We start from the raw sequence: 22198 nt of genomic DNA, 5'->3' as shown, positions 1-22198 counted from the left end.
TTCAACGAATTCTAACTGAAACTAACACAAACATCTGGAGTAACAGTATAACTAATCCTAAACCCATTAAGAATGTAGTATTACAGCATAGCAGTGTTATGATAGTATAACTAGTCTAAAATAAAAACCAAAACATAGTAATTCTATCATGGAGACTAAAAGTTATGTTGACACTGATACTAAACTCATGTCACTACAAATTAAGATACTGCTTCTGATACCAATAACAACAAGACTTGATATCTAAATTGAAGCTGATACTAATGCCTATTGATACTAATTTCAGTAAATTACAATAAATCTGCATTGTTTCTTAATAAAAACAATGAATTTGAATTCTATGCTGTAAATTGTTATCTTTAAGCATATGTCATCCATATGTTTCTTTAGACATGAAAGCTTTGATGTAACTTTTGAAGTTCACATGAGATTTTACCGAACTTTGTGCAAACGTGTGCGCATCTGTGCCTATCCGCTCTCCATGTGCACGTGAGTTTGTCGTGGTTATAATCCAACTTGGCGGCAGCCCAAAACATTCCCGTCCTCCCTTCCTCCCTCCCTCCCTCTCTCTCTTCTCTCCCGTCCCTCACCCTCCTCTTCTCCCTCTGTCTTACCAGGTCTTGGTATGGCGTGCTCTCCAGAGGCAGGTGGGCTGGTCTGGGGCTGCGTGGCCAGGACGAGGTGGTCGGGATCGGGGTCCGTGCAGTCCGAGAGGGGGGCCGACATGCAGCAGGTGGCATCTAGTGAGCAGGAGCACAGGAGGGGAAATGACACATGGTCAGAGGGACGTTAGAGGCCGAGAGGGAGAGTCACACGCACACACACACACACACACACACACACACACACACACACACACACACACACACATACACACACACACACACACACACACACACACACACACACACACACACACTCTCTAACATCAGCTACATGCTGATACACACACATGCGCACACATACACACATCTCAGTGATGTGTAACCACACCCACACTCTGACAAAAACACACACACACACACACACACACACACACACACACACACACACACACACACACACACAGCCCAGCCCCCCAACAGAGAAACTAACCACACCCCCGAGTGACCCTGCCCGCCCCTGTTCCACACACACATACACACAAAAACACACACCACCTAACTCTCCTCATCTCTGTTTCTGTGTCCACGGCAACTCTAGCACCCCTGAGGTTCAATGCTTATGCAGCAGAAGTATGCGTGTGTGTGTGTATGTTTGTGTATTTGTTACTGCTTTGTGTGTGTGTTTGTGTGCGTGTGATGTCAGGAACAAAGCTTTAGGGGCTTACAGGGCTTGTTGGTGAATAGAGGGGGATAAAGCCAACGACTGCAGCCTGCAGAGTCATGGCCTTGTGTGTGTGTTAGCTTCAATAGTCTCCCTAAGCCGAGGTTTGTGTGTGTATGTGTGTGCGTTTTAGGTGCATGTGTGTGTTTGTGTGCAGGCACATATATGTCTATGGGTGTATTTGTTGGGTATGGCTGAGTGTGTGTTTGGGGGTTCAGGAGCGTGCTCTGGCCTGCATCTCTCCTGCCTCAGCGAGACTATTATCCACACACACGCACACACACACACACACACACACACACACACACACACACACACACACACACACACACACACAAATAGAGAGAGGGACCCCATTGCTAGGAAACAACAATAAGTCAGGGGTGGACACCATCCCAGTGAGGTGTGCGTTTTTAGTGTGTGTGTGTGTGTGTGTGTGTCATTGCTCATACCTCCATCCTGGGTCATCAGACTCTGAAAGAGAGACAGGAGAAAATCCATATGAGCCATAGTGGAGTGATCTTTTTTGGAATTTTTGAAAAATAATAATGATTAAAAGGCTTTCTATCACAAAATATATTATTTAGAAGTATGAGTATTACATATGATGACATATTCAAAAATGAGATAACATTTCAGAGCTTTGCTCAGTGGAAAGCATTGGAGGACCACAATCCCTTTCTGTCTTTTCTCATTTACCACCACCATCTAATGTTTTTTTCACTGATTTGGGGAACGATGCTTCTTTTAAAGTTTTTACATTCAGTCTCCTGTCACTGCTTTAAAAATAACCAGTTATGTTAAAAAGTAAACATTATTATAACCCTAACCCTGCCTTGGTGCTACTCCCCTCAACATTCAGCATCTGCAGCAACATGACTGCCATGTTTATTTTTAATTAAGATTTTACAGTGCAATTAAAACTTAACAGTTCTGTTTTGTCATTTATATCTAGCACGCTTGTGTGTGTTTTTGATTAGCAGCAAGAGAGCTATACGACATCTTCACAGTTTTTTGTTTACACTTATAAAGGAGTAAAAAACTGAGGTAATTATAGTGTAATGAAAGAAGAAACTGATAACAGATTGCAAGAACTGAACACCCCCTGCAGGGGGTGGCCTAGCTACTCCACAACAGTGATGTCAGTACCGACTAGTTGGAGCTGAATGATTTGAATATTAGCGTGTTTCTTTCAAAGCCAGCAGTTAGAAGCTTTCAAAGTCGTTCATGTTCTTGTACCTTCTGCAGGTCTTCTATGGAGCGCTCCGTCTCTTTCAGACGTTCTCGGAGAACCTGCTCTTTGGCTGAGATCTGAGACTCTTCACTTTCAAGTGCACCGATTTCAGACTCCAGCCTGTAAACACAACAGAGTAAGAGAACACCCTCTGTCAGGACATTGGAATCGGGAAGATTGCTGCCCCATACAGAAAAAAAATCCTCGAGGGTAAACGTTAGGGAATCAACTCAAACCTAAACAAGTTGAAAGTATAAAAAGACTCACATTATATTTACACTTGAAAATGTATTACTAGAGACATCTGTGGTTAGCTAGTCTGAGAACCCCTTTGTTATTTCGTGTAAGTAAAAATACACAACAATACATGCCCTTCATACTTGTTTCTGCTCTAGGATATTACTTGGAGACTGATGCACTTACACTCTACTGTACAGTATATCATGTGGTTGAAATATGCCTCAGGCCACCTGGTTCAGGCCCTCAGATTTCAGTTAGATGGGGGGAGGGGGGCGTTGCCTGATGGAAAAACCTCCAACAGCAGTCTAATAGTTTATTGGGCACCACAGTTTAATATTGTCCAGAATGATGAGCTGTCTTTAATACAAATTACCAATGCTTTTAGAGGTTAGGAGAAAAAACATTTTAACATTTGCTGAACCAGCCTCATTGTTTATTTAAAAAAAAACAACAGAATTTGGCACATTTATGGCAATAAAACTCAGCAGTTCTGCACAATATTTTACGTAATTATGATTGAGTTTGGTGAAATTAGTCTGACATGGAGCCTGAAGAATTACGTGATCCATACTAAGTATTCACCTGAATCCTGATCTGAGCTGAAGTCTCAGTGTGATTTCAAGTAGTCCATTCAACCTTATTCCAGTATGAGAGATATAACAATTTATTATGTTTTAAGCATCATACCAAAATGACTTGTATTAAATGTATTATTAGTGAACAAAACTCCTAATGCACAGCCAGTGTTAGCAATCAGGCGCTGACTGGTTGCAGGGACAACTTAAGTGATAATCAAACCTAACCACCGCAGACTGAAATGACTTCACTGTGACTTTTATTACTAATTGTAAGGTTTTGAAAAGATCAACGTCGACTGGTGGTAGGTGACAGATAGAGAACCATAGTCTCGGCGGTCAAAGTCATAACACTTTGTTCTATAAGAAATTTTGCTACTTCCGCCCCTGCTACTAAAGAGAAACTTAGAAACGTCCATACAACAAATTCCGTCATTTTTTTCTGTCCGTCTGTCTCAAGACTTCAGTATCAATCCCAAAACTGCACCGAAAATAGTCCAGTGTACACATCCAAGATCACACACATTCATGCTCACGAGGACATTTAAGAGATGGATGTAACAACAATACTAGGAAGCAGCCAGGGAGGAGGACCAGAGTTGCTTCCTCACTGACTGCCAGCGCTCAGAACACTTCAGACATACACTCCTCTGGGACACAAGGAATTTGTGCGCCAGTGTGTGTGTGTGTGTGTGTGAGCATGTGTGTGTGTAAAAGAGATATCATGGTTCATAACAATAACATAAACAGTGGACCTTCCCACAGCGGCCAAGAATCAATAAGAGTTCACTCGTCGTATCAGTGACCATGAACAAGCACAAGCACACACTGTCCTCACTGCACTGTTTACTATTTTGGGGGGGGGGGCATTTATCTGAAGCACTTGACAGAAATATGCATGCACAAGTTTTAAGCATGAATAGGCCCAATTCAACCGTCAGCTGTGATGATTTTCCAAAATATCAGCAGTGATCTATGTGTGTGTGTGTGTGTGTGTGTGTGTGTGTGTGAGTGTGAATGTGAGTGTGTGTGTGTGTGTGTGGGTGTGTGTGTGTGTGTGTGTGTGTGTGTGTATTTTTGGATTTGTTTGGCGCTAACAAAAAGAAACCAGAAAAAAAAAAAACCTGGTGCTTTGGCGCTGATCACTGAAGTTTGAATAAAACAAATCCACACAGTTCACACTCGTCGCGTCACCATCTGCCAGTGTTTCTACTCATGTCATGTGTGATGTTTGGATGTTATAGCCAGGATTCTTCTTCTGCACTACAAATACTTGATTTCAAAGCTTTAATAACTCTGAGGACCAAGTGCACATCTGCATTAATATGCATGCTCTCAGACCAAAGCCGAATGCTATCTTGTATATTGTTTGCATGCAGATTGCAGTAGAGGTTGTGGTATTGGTTCAGATGCAGCGAGAAGTAAATCTTTTGTTTGCTGCATCTGTCACTCTTGTTTGTCTTTGCTGAATGTAATCACGCAGTACTTACATGTGAAAGCCTATTCACATCTGAATATTGAACAAAAACATAAGACCAGTTAAGACCCTCAAGCCATTGTCTGGATCATAATAATCAGCACAGTTCGGGGTCATTCGGAGTTATTTGAAATCAAGGGTCTGTGTATTCAAAAACAACAGTCTATTGTCTTTGCTACAGCACAAATGTAACAAATATAGCAACATGCAGTACAGCTATTATAAAACTACTGTCCATTCTGAAGACAGCCAGCATCTTATCAGAGTGTATTGTCCAATATAATACAGCACACCAAGCTCATGTTGGACTGGAATGTGATCGCAACTCAGCTGCTTAATGAAAAATGTATTTTGTTTATACCTATAGTAAACTGTAGGTGGTATTATGCAGGTGAAGGTCACTTATTATAACCACGATACTTACACTGTTGCTTTTCGCAATCTTATCTTTTCTTTGAATAACTTTTAAGAATCTTCTCCAACTTTATATCTGAGTGCCTTTTGTGGTCTAGGAGTAATGACTGTAGTAGTTATTTTTAAGTATAGTAATGCTGGACTGTACATCCTATATTTAACCCTAGCCTTGTTGGCATGAGAAACAATTACCCAACCTCAGAATGAGTTGCAAGGACTGCAGCACAATGTGCAATCAGTTTATCTAAGTAGACTACTTGACCTTTATTTGTAGACTATTCTAGACAAGAATTTTTTTTACAGCGATGTTGTAAAATTCCCTCATGTAAACACGCGATGCCACACACTCCGTCTGTCAACAGAATGAAAGGGAAACGTGCCCTGCAATGGACACATCAGCATGGCGATAGATAAACACGGAAGAGGAAGAAAGGTGAGAGTGATGGGCAGGGCACATCCATCATTGGTTTGAAGGATTTCAATGATTACATTCACACCAACACTAAATATTCTCGTGAAAGTACTACTTTCAAATAAAACACTGACATAGTTCAGAATCATTTCGCAGCAAGATTAGATGTCTGAGTTCTGGGTCTGGACCTATAAAGTTATGGGGTTTTTGAGTATTACGCATTTCGCATGTTTCAGGACAAAAGAGTGCAGGACATGCTAACTGGATGTGCGGAAGGACATAAGTAAAGCAAATTATGCTTCATTATCCATCCAAAATATCAAGTTGTAGGCTACGTACAAGCGTTTGTGTTAACTACCAACCAAACTGCAGCAGCGAGTCTCAGCACACTCTGCAGAAAAAGCCATTAGCGGTATAGCAGGCCGACTAGAGCTGAGGCTAGTGCCTGTGTCTGGCAGCTTCATTTTTCAAGTCTTAAACACACACACTTGACCAAGAGCAAGCTGCTTGTGCTGACCTCCGATGGAACTGACAGCTGGACAGGAAGAAGCTGCTGTAGCTTATTAGCTGCGTTGCATCATCCACTTTTATTTAAGCTCCTCTGTCGTAGTATAAACTGCTCCACAAAAGATGAGTGGTTTGCAGACAGTTATGAGACGTTAGTCATTGTTACAAATATATCTTTTGAATGAACTTGAAGCCTGCTAACTGTCAGTTCGCTGGCAGAGAGAAGAGATGTGCACAGTTTAAAAAAAAAGAAGAAGTCCCCAAATACATGAAACCTTTGAGAATTAATTAGTCCCATCCCTGTCGTGCTCACACTGACACTGGACACACAAACTGACACACTAACTGTACAATGTTTGTCAGTAGCTGTGGTTGTAGATTAAAGATCCCTCACTCGTGTCTTGTTTTATGTCTTTTCTAAGCACAGCAGATGTCTGTACACCGCTCCCTCCCGCGCCGCTACCCACCCCTGCTCCTCCCTATCTCATTTCCTTCTTTTCCCTTTCTGACGGGAAATGGATTTTACTTCTGCTTCCTGTGAGCTGCATGAGGTCTTGCAAAAATGGTCGAGAAGCAAGATCTGTGACCGGAGGAGGATGCAGGTATTTCATCCTATTCCATTACTCCTTTAGTTGCAGTATTGTTAGGAGCATCCTACAAGGCAAATTTTAGGGTTAGGCTTGGCATCTATTGCGCATAAATCCTTGCCAATAGTTTATAACACTGAAATAAATTGTCTTATCATAAATTGAAATCTTTCTCTATGAATATGATCTGTCATTGCCAATAAAAAGGCACTCTAATATCACTGCTATACTTCTGTAAGGACTCATACTGTGTCTGTGGTACCTAATGAGTTCATCCACTGTAAAAAATATTGACCAGGTAGAAAGTGTAAGTATGAAATGGATACGGACAGGGGAAGTAAGGAAGGTAGGAATCAAAGTGTGAAGGCAAATAGCTGAACATCTAAAGTACACAAATAATATACTATTTGTATTACAGGATAAAATGCAATCTTGAAGAAACTAAACCCAAAAAATTATTCCAAATGTGGATCAATGCTTCTCAACAAATCCAGACCATCATTAGCTTTGTAAAACCTCTAAAGGCTTGGGGTTAGCATGTACTAGAAGACTACGTGATTGGGTTTAGATTTAGTGTATCTTTGACTGCGTCTACCCTCTTACGGTGAGAAAGGTTAACACACTGCTCATGCTTGTGTCTGGCACCCTCTAGTGATCAAACCTCAAACATGACCAAACCGTGAGCACAGACAGAGAACAAGTAACATGATGCAACTGCTTTTTAAATGACCTGTCGCGCTGTTAAAACACTGGAATGCATGCGTTAAGTTCATTTGAAGTAGTTCATTATTGAAATACAAGAACATACAATATCAATAGAAGATATACTATATAGATAAACTATATAGATATACTATACTATACTGTATATACTGTATATAAACAGCTGTACGGATCATAAATACACACCAAAGAAGTCTAGACTTGTTTTCCTGGTTGCAGAGTAGGATATGTGGCTTTCGGATGTGTGTATTGTGTGTGTGTTGAGATGGGGCCATGACCTCATGCTGTCCCTCCTTTCCTCTCCTCATTATCTCTGCCTTTTCTTTTACTTCCTTGCCTGGCTGTGTTGCTATCTCTGTGGCAATCCTGAAAGAGACCAGTGATGTCACTGTCCCGCCCTGTCAACCAACCGCAGGACAGTCGCCATGGATACAACTGGGTGGGCAGCAACTGCTTTCCACATCATACAGGAGGAGGAGGAGGAGGAGGAGGAGATGGAGCAGACATCTGGTTTAATGTGTGGTGAATGTGTGTGTGTATGTGTGTGTGTGTGTGTGTGTGTGTGTGTGTGTGTGTGTGCGCGTGTATGAACATGAGTCCACGTGCACAAAGTCTGTCAGTGATACAGAGACAGACAAAAGCAACAGCAATGACAGACTGAGGGTATAATGGAGGAAGACGGTCTAACCGCACCATAAAGAAGAGTGTTTTTAAACATTTTACTGTGTGTGTTGTGTGTGAATGTAGCAAAGTTGCTTTCTAGGTAAAGTTCTTCTCCTGACATTTTGAGGATGAAATAATCTACAGTCCAGACTGTAAGTATTTGAACAGTTACACATTTTTTGTTCTTCAAGCTAAATGAAATAACGGAGTGTGTAAAAGTGTCAGCTTTAATTTGAGATAATGAAAGAAGCGGAGTGAGATGCTTCAATTAGGTTAAGAAGTAATTGGATGCTTGGCAACGAAATATTTCTTGGCCAGCTGTGTGTCAGTTCAGCATCAGTTCAGGCACAAAACAGCTCCCACGTGACTCAAGAGTTGAGGGATGCCATTTAGATTAATGTGGAGTTGTCAGTATGAGGAGGTGATGATGAAAGTGAAGAAGATAAGAATAATAATAATAAGAAAATCTAACAGAGAGATATAAAATGCAGTTGCTTTCCCAAATTCATCAGCTGGGTTCGTCTTACGGATGATGAATGAAAAAAAAAAAAAAAAAAAGCCTTTATGACCACAAAGCAAGTCAAGAATGCATGCTCTCCAGGATGTGGGCGTATAACAATCAAGGGGAAACTTCATGACCATATTCTCAGAGGAGTCACCAGCCCAGCTCATCAAAACTCACTGGACGACATTTCATCATTCAGCAGGACAAGGCTCCAACACATGCGGCCAAAGTAACCAAAGAACTTTTCAGTCTGAAGAATATCCTCGACTGACCAAATCAATCACCTGACCTCAATCTGACAGAGCTGGCTTTCACCTTCTGGAGACCAGACTAAAGGCAGGGACACTCCACAATTTCAGGCAGCCATTGACAGTGTCATTACACATTAAAGTAATGATTTTATAACAAATATATATTTCAGTTGTTACATAAAACGTAACATTCGCCTCTATCTATCAAAGTCCTTACTAACATTTCTGTTTTCCATTTCATCTTATCAAAGCTGCATCATGTCCAGCTCCACTCTGTCCCTTATACTCTGCTTCTTCCTGTTTCCTGTGCTGTTCTTTTCTGTTTTCCAGATCACAAACAAGATGTGAAGAGTGACATATATTAGCATAAAAGCAGATAAGGAGCACCTGCTGTACCTGCACCTGCTGTTCGCCCATGTTCATTTAACAAATTAAATTCACATCACTCAGAGGAGTTGTAGGCGTAGTGTACATCACCCACCCCACTTCTCTTTCTCACATTATATTTGGCCTCAAGTTATGATCTTTTTTTATACCCTGCTCACACAGTCAGATACAGTGGCTGTAACTCATACACTTCTGTGTTGCTTCCTACTTTTGTCATGAGGGATTAACAGTCCTTGGCTAAAATTCACACACAGAACTAAACATACATTATTTATATCAGCCCAAGGTCTTCATCATCTGCCCCATTGTTTAGAGTTTAAAGTCTACACAAAGACAAATTACAGGTTGTGGTGTGGGCATAATGACAGGCCCAGTTACTAATCTATACAGCCAAAGCTCTCTATTACAGGTGGTGGTGAAAAAACATTGCATAAGCTATAATTTATTTAAGATCAAATAAGTAAACTACAAATGTGAGTAGATGGTCAGCAGTACTAGCACTTTGCTATGTTTCAACTCTGCTATTATGTGCTCTTATGCAGGTAAACTAGCACTTTGAATGTGTTATTAACACCACGTCCCTTCACTAGACACACAGTCAGTGGGTTTGAATAACAATACAATAACAGTTTCTGATTGATAGAAGACCTGTCTTAGAATCCCAGCTCAATCCTTGAGATATAGGACTGTATTCTCAATTAATATTTTATTTCCACTTAATTACTTAGTTATGTTTAATAGTTTGATAGTTAAGTTTATGAAAAGTGCACACACTGTTGCAGTTTCTGAGAGCTAAAGATTATGTCCTCATGATGTCGACCAACAGTCCTAAATCCAAAGATATCCAGTTTACAACGATATGAAACAGAGAGAGTCTCCAACACCAGCTTTCACCATGTTTGGTGTTTGCTCTTGATTAAACAACTGAAATAGCTGCACACTAAATACACTCAAGGTTTAACAATTCACTGTCCTTTAGCCAAAATAATTAGTGTTAGTTCATGTCTTTTTTGACAGTCTCATTTAAACTGGCTTAAATGAGAAGACTCAACACAAAAGCAGGGATTATACGGATAAAAGCCAGATCATAAACACTCCAGTGTCCCGAGGGAATGATGAGACATTTGTGTTTTGTTCAAGCAAACGGCCGTGACGGAGTACAGTGCTTTCTCATTCCTCTGTATACACAACCTGTTTTGCCTGAAAAGATTTGTTTTGACATCAGGATAGATACCAAATGTAGGATGTTAATGACTTCTGGAAACACAAACCGAGTACCTACATTTCAAACTGAGACTAAAAAGAAAACAGGAGGCTGAGCTTGATCTGATACAGTAAACGTCCAACATGACACGTGGTTGTCCAGTCCATCCTAACACGGTCTCTGGTCTGAACTTTGTCACATGCGTTCTGGGACTAATTTTGGACTTTGAAGCAGTTTAGTCGTCTCCGGTTTGTTTCCACTGCACATGCATTTGGTTCAAGCTAAAAAAAAGTTTCTGAAATGTTGATTAACTCAGAAACAAGGGCAGGTAGACTTTCCATCGGTACACAGCTGAACTGCACTGCACTTTTCTAGCTCAATTAAAAACTATGTGCTCTCATACTGCCACTGCGAAGACAAATATTCTTAGAACGTTATGTAACACGATCCAGGGCACTTCAATGGGCTGGTTGCAATAAGTATAGTTTGCTGTAGTCAGACTTCCTGCTGGTCCTCATGTATCTTACAGACTCCATTTGTCAGCACAGATTGTAACTAAGAGGTATTCTGGTCTGGTAATTGATTGATAGTTCGAAGAGATAGGATGAAAAGTTATTGATCCCCTGTAGAAATAAGATCAGAGCAGGACTCAAGGGAAATTAAGAATAACAGTGTCAGCACACACATAGGAAAAGAAGGGAGATCCCGTAACTATGTGCTGCTAACAAAGTTAAAGGAATAGTTTGACATTTTGTGAAATATGCTCGTTTGTCTGCCGAGAATTAGATGAGAAGATCGACACCACTCTCATGTCTGCGCAGGAAATATGGAGCTAAACCGCCAGCAGCAGGTTAGCTTAGTTTAGCATGAAAAGTGGAGATGGGGGGAAAAAGTTAGCCTAGAGGTTGCTAGGCAACCAGCCAAACTCCAAGAACTCTGCCTGGCCAAGACGCATAAAATCCCTCCCCATAAAACCAGAGCATCTTGTTTTTACACTTTGGTTTCTGTACAAATTAAATAAATTTGCTTTAGAGGCGCTGGAAAGCAGATTTTCTTACCACTGGAAAGAGCCAGGCTCGCTGTTTCATCCTGTTTCCAGTCTTTATGCTAAGCTAAGCTAACAAGCTGGCATCAGTCTTCTCACTGTACTCTCAGCAAGAAAGTTAATAAACATACTTCCCAAAATGTCAAGCTATTCCTTTAATATAAGATATATGGTCAATGATAAGAGCAGAACGTATGGGACAGAGTGTATCAGTAACTTACATACTGTATATGGATTTAGACCTGCTCACAGTTCCTACTGCTATAATTAAAACTTGACTGGGGGTTAACTACATGTGAAATACATGCAGTGTATGTTATGAACAACATAATACATAAAGTGGTTAAGTACACAGCTTTGGAAATACATGTCTTCATCTTGCTGCAGCAGCCTAGTTTTTTTTTTTATCACTGCTGCAAAATATAATCAAGCTCCCTCAAATGTTTTACATAAAATAAAACATTCTGATTCCTGAATAAACAAAATGAAGACTCTGCAAAACACTTCTGTGAAGAGTTGATAAACTTGTCCTGTCGCTGTGGCGGGACAAAAAGCAGACTGCTCCCCTATAATGGCGGCATCTGCATGGAGCTGTCTGTGCATTATGAAACAAGCAATGATCCAAAAGCAGCACAGTGTGGACACAGGTCGGGTCAGTGCCACATTGCCCCGCTGTATCCCTCTCTCTCTCTCTCTCTCTCTCTCTCTCTCTCTCTCTGTTTACTTAGCCTGTGCATGTAATGATAGGGATATCTGTAAAACTACCACTGCTGCCGCCGCACTCTCTCATTCTGTCTCCCTCTGTCTGTTTGTTCTCCAGGCTCTGCAAAGTTAGCATCTCCTCCTGCACACAATGGCTGCTCTTTCTTCATCGCTCTGTCGCTGTGAGCGAGTTACAACAGGGAGAACTACCACACAAACTGCCTCTATTTCCCATCTCTTTTTTCCTTTTCTATGCCTGTGCTCTCCAGGCTGAATGACCTTAAGTATGTGTATGAAATAGTCTGCACAAAGATTGCACTGTTGCCCCCCCACCACCCACCACCCCCACCCCCACTTTATATGATTTCCAGTTTAAGGTCAACAGCGCTTACAATACCACACAAAGACGCCGCTGTTGTCCTCTTTGTTTTTTGTTTTTGATAATATGTTCTCCATTAGGTTTGCATAATTGTATGGATAATATGAAGGGACTCTTTTTCTTTCTTGCTTATTTTCTTGATACAGTTAATGCTCAGTTGCACTAGATCTGCTCTCTATCAACAGATACAGCTGTTCCTCCTCTGTCTGTCACTCCTGTTTATGTGTTCTCCAGTGCATGAAACGATACAAGCATCTGCGAAAGAGCCGCAGCTTTGTCTTTGTCACTTTCTGTCATTAAAGTGTTTGCTAGTGCTTGTGCTATTAGTCTAACTGCCATAAAAGTGGGACTGACAAGATGTCTGGGCTTCTGTGCTTTTTACTTACAAAACAGTGGAGTCTATTTCAGAAATGTTTATAGATGGAAGTAGGTGTTGTGTTCAGAGCTTTATACACACACACACACACACACACGCACACACACAGATAATGCAGAGTCTACTTTCGTCCCAACTATTTGCCTCTATCCCTATCAGTAGTGGAAAGACTCCAGTTGCCTGGGTTACAGGATATTCTGGGATGTTGTCCCACAGAGTGTAAATATAGATGCCACACCCTCTGCCTGAAATGCACGCACGCACACACACACACACACACACACACACACACACACACACACACACACACACACACACATACACGTGCACAGACGGGCATGAGCTGCCCATCAGCGTCCTGTCCTGTCGAAAAACATCTAAATGGAAATATCTCCCGTCTTCACAGCATACCATCACACCCAAATGAATGACAATTTGTAACTTAGTAAAATCATTTTGTCTTCAAGTGTAGGATCTGTGTGACTGAAGGCACTCCTTACACTCCCACACACGTGCTCTGTGACTTTATGTTACCCAGAAGATTGTTTCCCGAAAAAAGCCCCGAGAATTTAATCCCAGACAGCTGAGCTCCTCTTAAAGCGATTTGCAGCACACATCTGAGACCCTGGTTCACGATAGTAATTGCCTGAAAAACATTGCTCCTACTTATGTATAAACTTGCAGGAAAAATGCCAGGTTATCTGATCCTTACTAGAAGTTGGGCCTGTGGAGAGAGAAGGAGCTCAGGGTATGACATGGAAGAGTGAGTGTGGTTCGTTGTCAAGATGATGACTGATAGATATATGTGACTGGCTTACATCGTAAAAAAGCCATTACTTGGGATTGTGTCTAAAATAAAACAAGGGAGCGTTGTATCACAAAGCAACCATCAACTTCTAGATTCAGACAGAAACTCAGAAAGTAAGACGGTCACTGTGATTTTGAAACTAACTGTTTTTGTGCAAACAGAGTTTTATTGATTAATTCAGGTGTCATACAGTTGTCTAGGGCAGTGACACAAATTAGACCACAGACCCCCATTTGACAAGATATTGTCCCAGGATCCCCCATCTGATAAGATTTCTGCTTTTAGATGTTTTATTGCAGAGAGTGTTTGAAACCCATGACTAAAACAGTCATACATGCTGTCACTGTCTTACTTATGGATGGGATTATAGTGAAATTTAATTATTCCCCTTTTTGCTGGAGACCCCTACAAACCTCCTCAAGTACCCCAGGGGACCCGCCCCCTTTGAGAACCACTGGTCTAGGGGACTATTTCATTTCAGGCTTTGGTTTTCTCCTTCCTGTCTGTTGACACACTGAGGAGCTGAATAAAGCAGGATTTGGCTCCACTCTAAAGCCTCTAAACTCTAAAAAAAAAAGTGAAACCTGACCTGAAACAGATGACAGTGTAGCAGAGTAAAGAGTTATCTTTGTGGTTTTAATTGCTTTTGTAAGTAATTAAAACCGCAAACTGCACTGTCTCCTCTTTGAAACAGACTACCAGACAACAAGTCTATTCAACAGCAGCTGAATGAAGTGATTCACACGAAGCAGCTCCACAATCACAACTGTACTTTGAGTCTACAATGCTCTCTCTTTGACCATTCACTGCTGTTCTGTTTATACCACAGCGACTGTTGATGTTATTTCAGAGCTGGTGATAAGTTACAGTAGCTGCTGGCTAACAAAGTGTCTTTCATGCAGAGATTTGATAGATGAGGAGGTGGAGCGTGAGCTTGACTCACAGATGCCAAATTGACCCAAAACCTCTCCACGAGCCTAATTTTCTGAGAGTGCTCTGATTGCCATCGCTCAAATACACAAAGTATGAAATAATAAATCTGCAATGCGTGTTGGCTGATTAGTTTTAACTTTACTCCCAGCACTCCATCTTCCACTCCACAACTGAGATTTTTCCACTAATAATATTTGAAATAATTAGTTTTCCCTGATGCAGGAGTTTATGTGGAGTTGGATTTCCTTCTACTCTCCCCTACATGGTGCCAAGCGTTTCTACTGCTTTAGGCTGTGTACTCATGATTTGTCTTGCTCAAAATACACTGAGGAAAAAATCCTATTTAGAGGCGTTTCTTTTTCGCCCCTTTAATTTTAATTCCCCAGGCGTTTTAGGAACTTTCAAGGACATCCTGATCATGTAGATGGATAAATTATAGGGCGAAATCAGCATCTTTCTCTTTCATTACTTTAGGAGCTATTTGTAAGTTTTGCTATTGCTACATAGACAGCGTTAGCGTTTGATGCTGAGCTCGCAACATTTCTCCTTTACTGGTAAGTAAACAGCTGTTAATGCTAACATTGGCTATGTAGCAATAGCAAAACAAGCTAAACTTATTTTATATAGTACATTTCATTCCAGGTGGAAGCTCAATGTGGTGCACAAAACATGAATCATCAAGGAAATTGCAACCACAAATTGAATAAGTCTTCACTTCAGAACACGCCTTAACACCTTTAAAAAAAGATTCTAAACCTAAAGTGTTTGTTCTGTGTCACAGAAGACAATAAGGTGCCGCCCAGCCCAGTTTTCACACCCTGCCAACGGAAAACACTCACGGCTGACTGTAGCAAAGCATCACGCTGGCAAGGACCTGCCTGGCACTTTATTCATAGCGTCGATGATCTCATCATGCCCCAACTTCACCGGGGAATAAGTGACTATCTCACAGCAATGCTTGATGGGAATCAGGAAGCTCCTCCCAGAGACACAAACGCAGGAAGTGCACACAGAATCGAATCCCTCTCTTCCTCTAACAATTCCAACCTGCGTTCACTTGCATGTTATATCTTGCAACTTTCTCTCTCTGCTTTATGAGTTTCCCTCTTCTCTCCCTCCAGTTCTTATTTTCTGTAATGCCTCCCTCGTGTTTTTCCTCCTTGTGATCTATGCTTTTCGTTATTCCTCCCTTGTCAGCTCTTGTCATATCTGCTTTTAGAGAAGTTATGTATTCAGTCCATACAGTGGCTCTTGGTATTTGTTTTCACATTAGTGCGTAAGAGAAATGTAGATTTTGGTCTAAGGTTACAGAGCTGCTAGATTCCAGAGCACTTCTCAACTTACAGTGTATGTGTGTGTGTGTGTGTGTGTGTGTGTTCATTTTAACCACTGTGCAGTATCAGTTTGTTTATGTTGAGCGGCATTTGTAGCCTCACAAAATTTGAGCCCTGCACTGGGACTCTGGTTTGCTGCTTTAAATATGGCTGATGTAACTGAAGTATACTATTGTTGATGCTCTCAGAGGTTGATTTAGCTGCAGCATATAGCGATCTACTACATGTCATCACTTTGCAGTTAAAAATGTTCCAGTTCTTGATTTGTGGCATCAAATGTTTTTCTTATTGGTGGAAAAACCTGGTCGCAGTCACATTGTTGTTTACTATTTCTAATTAAGAGCACGTGGGGTAGGATGTAAAAATCTGTGCCAGAACTGAAGACTGGACAGAAGACTGGAAGGAAGGAAAGAAGGAAGGAAGGAAAGAAAGAAAGCCAAGTAGAAGAAGGTATGTTTGGTATTTTAGGAAATATCTCAATTCGGTCAAAACTGAAAAACACAGTGCGGAAAAGAAAAGCAGATGTGTGCTAACAAAAACAGATGTGATAACTTGCTGCTCGCATCTGGTCAGTATCAGTCCGATCGTGCTGGTACTGTAAATGGATTACACCCTACAACCAACTGCAACACACACCTGCAACACTGCACGGAGACTAAACAAAGTCCAAACTGCGTTAGTGAATGTACCTTACCTATGTATCATGTCTTCCAGCCTCTTCCCTTGTTCTTCATCCTGTTCCAGCTGTTTCCGCCGTGCCTCCTCTTCCTCCACACCCATTCCCTGGAGGAGCCATCGCTCACGCATGGCTTTGGACTGAGGAGGGAAAAACGGACACGTCAGGTGCTTACAGGGGGAAGATGAGATAAAGGAATAGTTTTGACATTTCAGGGGGATTGCTCAATCATTTTCTTGTGAGAAGATTGATAACACTCTCATTGTCTGTGCACGGACTCTCACCGTGTTTTGGAATAAAAGAAAACCATTTACTTCGTCAGACTAGTCAGACTGTACAGCAACACTTCAAATAGCTCGACTTTCTGAACCACTTTGTGATGCAGTATTTTTAGAAATTATTAACAGCCAGTGGAGCTTCACACAGAGACTAATTTGTAAGATGACTGCCAAGCACGGCTTCAACAAATAAATAAACATGTAAACCTGCACATGTACAGAGTTTTGAACTCTAAACTCAGCTGTTTCTCATAGTTAAACACTCTTTACTTAAGGTAAATCAAACCGGAGTACTATGATATACAGTTAATTTGTTACCTGCACATCTGCATAAAAGAAAAAGATTTCTCATGCAGAAGAGAAATACGACTGTTTTTCTTTATTCCTGCGCATTTTATTTGAACTTTAACAAATTAATTTCATTTTTTCTTAAATTGCAATGAATCTGCCTTGTGCTTTCAGTTGGGATACTTACGCTTTTCTATTAGACTTTATTTTAACTATACTTCAATATGCGAAAATTCTTGTATGCGAGTGTTACGCTCTTTAATAATCTCATGGCCATGTGATGAGAAAAAGGGGAGACCAAAAGAAAGTAGATCTGCTATCCAGCTGCCATCAAACTGTCCATCGCAACAGGAATAAAGTATAATATCAGCCAGTATCTCTTTCCTGTTGTCATGTGACTCTGATGTTGATAAGTCAGACAAACTGCAGCCTTTTAGTTCTGCACATTGATCTTTAACGAAACTCATGAGATTATCCCGTTTCTGTTCTGTTTCTGTCTTTAAAGCAGATCTGTCTGCAACTTTGTCTCCAAGACACATTTGAACACACAGGGTGAAAGCACCAGTCGTCTCTTGATACACGGGCTGCTGGGCTCCTTAAATGTTTTAAAGATGAATGCCAGAGCTTGTGTGTTTATGCCGCTAATGTGTCCGTCTCTGTCTGGAGCTCTGTTTTGTTACCACAACAGAGTCGAGCGGGAACACTTAGCTTCACCTTTGGCTGTTTACCGTCAAACTGTTGCTCGGCTCTTGGTCGTAGAGCTGACAATTAACAGTATGAGTGCCAACACACACACACACACACACACACACATGCACGCACGCACGCACATGCACACTCTCTCTCTCACAGAAATGATTCCAAAGCTTTTTACCACCTGCTGTCAGAATGTGGCAACTGGGCTATTTGTTTGTTTGTGTCTGTGTGTGTCTATGTGTGTGTGTGTGTGTGTGTGTTTGGTTGCCGCACACCCACACAGCCAAGCTAACCTCATACATCACGTACTTCACATATTCGGAGTTGTCAGCCGGAGCTGTCTCTTAAGTTGCGCGACCTGTTTGTCAACTCGCCCGAATAAGATGCTTTCCTGAAATCTAATGCAATCACGGATGTTTGTATTTTACATGGGTTAGTGTTCCCCGTCGCACCTTCCCTTTGGTAAGATGACAGATCACTGCATCCACACATGAGCACCACGTTGTGATGAGAAGATTCAAAAGAAGAACCCTCCGCAAGTGACTGTGCATGATCAGAAATGTGACTTTCATAACTGAATCTGAGGATGTTAAGCTGACTGGTTCTGAAGTCTGCGAGGCCATATATAGCTTAACAGTTCTAACACAGCTAGATTTCCCATCCTTGCTGTTACATTTCCTGTTGGCAGTTTTAACTAAGTTAGTGCAACTGAGGACAAATAAACAGCTGAACAGCCGCAGGGACAGTGACTGTAACCGGCTACCAAATGAGCTACAGTATATTTAAAACATGGAAGGTGCTGCTGGTGAAGTTACAGCTGCTCCGTCTACAGACTGTCTTCATTCAGTGTGGACAGTGCCAGTAGCTGCTTACACATTGCTTCAGCTGTTTATTCATTGCCTGAATTATGTGATCAGATATTTACTGTTTGATCTACCACTGGGCTACAAACAGTGTGGGTTACTGTATGTGAGCGATAGGAGATGAAGCTCCGTTTAAGACGTGAGGTAACTGTTGGTTTAAGGTCAGATACTGAGTTTAAGGTTAAAGGTGAAGTTAAGTTGAGTTCAGGCGAGGGTTAAAAGTTAGATGATGAATGGAGTCAATGATGAAGCTCACATGAAAGCTTTACAAATGTGTGTGTGTGTGTGTGTGTGTGTGTGTGTTACACCCATTCATCTCTCTTAATCTACTCAATCCTGCTTTCTTTTTTTTCCTAAACACAGTTCCTTGCCTTGACCCTGAACGTAGTAGGCTCGTGTGCCTTCCTGAACAGTTTTCTTCTACCGCTTTTACACGTACATGCATGTGTGTTTGATTACTCGTGTGCACGGATGAATGTGTTAGTCACTCTCTAGCTGACAGGTAGCGGTCCGTTCCATCTTAACTTCCATCTCAGAGCTCCCGGCGTGCAGGCCTGTTTCCTTTGGCTGAGCGGGACAGGCCTGACTGTTTTCTTCTTTCCAGAAAAACCCTCCAATCCAAACACACATAAACAGACCCCCTAATGATGACTGCCAGCCACTACCACTTGGTAAGCCAAGAGTGTGTTTCGAGTAAACATAGATTTGATGTTCAAATAATAAGTGCTGCGTAAATGGGGAAACAAACTGTTGACAGATTGTGAGAAAAAAAAAAAAAAAAAACTGAACAGCTTCCAGGCATCAGTCATATGAGCAGAAATCTTAAAGCTTTCAACCAAAGAAAAACTGGTCACTTGACGTCATGGACAAGTTCAGATAACACATGACCAGCCCTGTCAGGTGGACACACACCAGATATAGACATCCTATACATTTTGAGCAGTGATATGCCATGTGACATCTCTTAAAATAGACTGTGCTAAAGCTTCTGCTTTTGACAGTGTTTGACTTCTGTTTCCTCATCGCATTTTTACAACGTTTACATGAATAAATGTTGAACAAAAATAGGTAAAGAGAAGTTGAACTCTAAAAGAGATCTATTTCAGTATCTATATGGTTGTAACTATATAATTCGTGATGTATAGTTGCTTCACCTCCAAAGGGAATTGTTTGAAAACTCCTGCTGTCCTAAATGCTGCACAGATGCCTGGTGGGTAGGGAAACGGCTGTGTGGGTTTACCCATTACGCTACAAATATGTATGGCAGCCAGTTTTAATATTTGCAATAAAAATACATTCCATCCTCTAATTAGAGCCTTTACACACACTTAGCATGAATGAATCTTTTATGAAGTAAGTTTGACTCCTACACACTGGTGTTTTCCATCATTTTAAACCCCACTTATGGAAATATGGACAAAAGAGAAACATTAATTAAAGCCATGTGCACAGTGTGCGTTCTGCCTTTAAAGCATTATGTTCAATGCGGTACAGTTCTTAATGAAGGTTAAGCTGACACGCAACTGTTATACCTGGGTTTGATCTCAGTCTTTGAGGCCGGATTTCTACAGTCTGGGCCCAGCTCCAAGAAATACATTAAAACTAATTTCAGTCTTACTGGGCACTTTAGTGTAACTGACCCAGCACTGCATGAATTTGAACCTGAAAAGTTTTATCATTTTGTATTGTTTAGTTGTGTGTGTGTCTAGAATGTACTGCTGCATTTCATCCTGCTAGTGTCTGATTTCTTTTCTCTCTACCTGCATGGGAAATTATAACTATAACAAATTACACATGACATTAACTGCTGACATTTCAGTCTACTGCAGGAACTACATTGTGGACTATTAGCCGGTGTTGTTTTGTTGAATCAGTGCCGCATTGCAGAAACCCACAGGGAAGCCAGCGGTTATAATAACTAAGGACATGCAGCTTTTTCATACACATAAATGACTGTTTTTTTGTTTTTTTATTACTCTGGACTATTGACTCATAATAATTCAGGCAATAGTCCAGTTTTTAATGATTTGATTTTGTGCTTTTATGGATGAACGGATAGATCGCTGGAAGTAGAGAGATGACAGGAAATAAGGGGACTTTACGAATGCAACAGTGGTGCCCCGCTGGACCAGGGATGTCATGGTTCATGGTCGAGGCCTTGACCACTAGGCCACCTGGGTGACCCACCTGGTGTGTGGTTAGCGCAAACTCAAGAGTCTGCCAGAAAAATCTCCTTCATTTATTATGAAAAATGTCAGGGGGTCTGCTTGTCATGCCTCAGCACCAGCTGGAGGCATTATCTTCTTTGGCATAAATGTCCACTTGGACTCAAGGATGAATTGATTAGAATTTGGTGGCCAAAGCTCAAAGGTCAAGGTCACTGTGACCTCACAAAACACTGCAACTTGACTGGCTGGCAGAGCCATTTAATTCCAGTTGCATCTATTCTGTGTATTTTCCATGCTCCTCAGGGAAAAATGAAAAAGAGCAAAAAATATCTCAACCCATCCTAACCTGAAGATGTCAGTGCTTTGCTCCATCTAAAAAAAAAAAAAAAAAAAAAAAATCAAGCCTCTTCTGATCTCCAGAGCCAGTGTGCTGCTCTGTTTAGTTTTCTTGCATACAACACCAGCAGGCTTGAACTCCAGATGTAATCAGCATCTGGTCACACAGTCCCATTTAATGGCCATTACCTCTGAGTGCCACACAGCCAGGCAGCATGAAGCGGGCTTTGTAGTCTGATCTCCAGAGACGTAGTGGCCTGGGAGAGGAAATGGAGACTGGAGCCCAGAGATTTGATAAGGACCTCTGGTGCTGCATGATCCAAGCCTCTCAAAAAGGAGGCGTTGATCTGAGCCTGGGAGCACGTAAACATCACGACGATTTAAGAGCCAAGTTAACCCTAACTATTGTTTTCTGCTATGGACTGGTCTCCTCAAGTTATAGTCAATTTTACCTCTGACAGTTCGGTAAAATTGGTTATTTGGTGGTGTTTGATGACTAGCGAAAGCTCCACACCTTCTCTTTAAGAGTTCAGCTCGGAGTGGTTGTTGTCAGAGCTCAACAGGAAATGGAAAAGTCTGTTAAACAGCGTGAGAAAGAGCAGAGAGCAGGCTGGTTCTCAGAGGAAACAACTGGTCAATTACCTTACACAACAAACTATGCGCCGCTGCTTTGCTGACATGGTTTTTATTTTTGTGAAAGCATTTTATTGATAAAATTCCACAGAGAAGTCAGAGATCAGGGTCAGCTACAGGCCAGCATCCTCCTCTGGCTAAATGGCGGTTTCTTGCCTCTCACCAACACAGAATATTG

The 22198-nt window shown here is 41.4% G+C and overlaps 1 protein-coding gene across 2 annotated transcripts in view; it reads right to left on the bottom strand.

The window, feature by feature from the left end:
* LOC111237464 (A-kinase anchor protein 2-like) overlaps window positions 1–22198 on the bottom strand; it is a 73450-nt gene that overhangs the window by 40581 nt on the left and 10671 nt on the right. For both annotated transcript variants that reach the window (XM_022766569.1, XM_022766570.1), the window contains exons 3-6: window positions 16777–16898; window positions 2566–2680; window positions 1779–1800; window positions 615–740 (exon numbers count right to left, since the gene is read on the bottom strand). In XM_022766569.1, the coding sequence (XP_022622290.1) occupies window positions 615–740; window positions 1779–1800; window positions 2566–2680; window positions 16777–16898 (385 nt within the window). The remainder of the gene's footprint in view (window positions 1–614; window positions 741–1778; window positions 1801–2565; window positions 2681–16776; window positions 16899–22198) is intronic.

This window comes from Seriola dumerili, unplaced genomic scaffold (assembly GCF_002260705.1).
Source record: "Seriola dumerili isolate Sdu_G_001 unplaced genomic scaffold, Sdu_1.0 BDQW01000874.1, whole genome shotgun sequence".
Lineage (NCBI taxonomy): Eukaryota > Metazoa > Chordata > Actinopteri > Carangiformes > Carangidae > Seriola > Seriola dumerili.
Note: the sequence above shows the minus strand (reverse complement) of the source record. Positions and strands in the feature narration are given on the sequence as shown.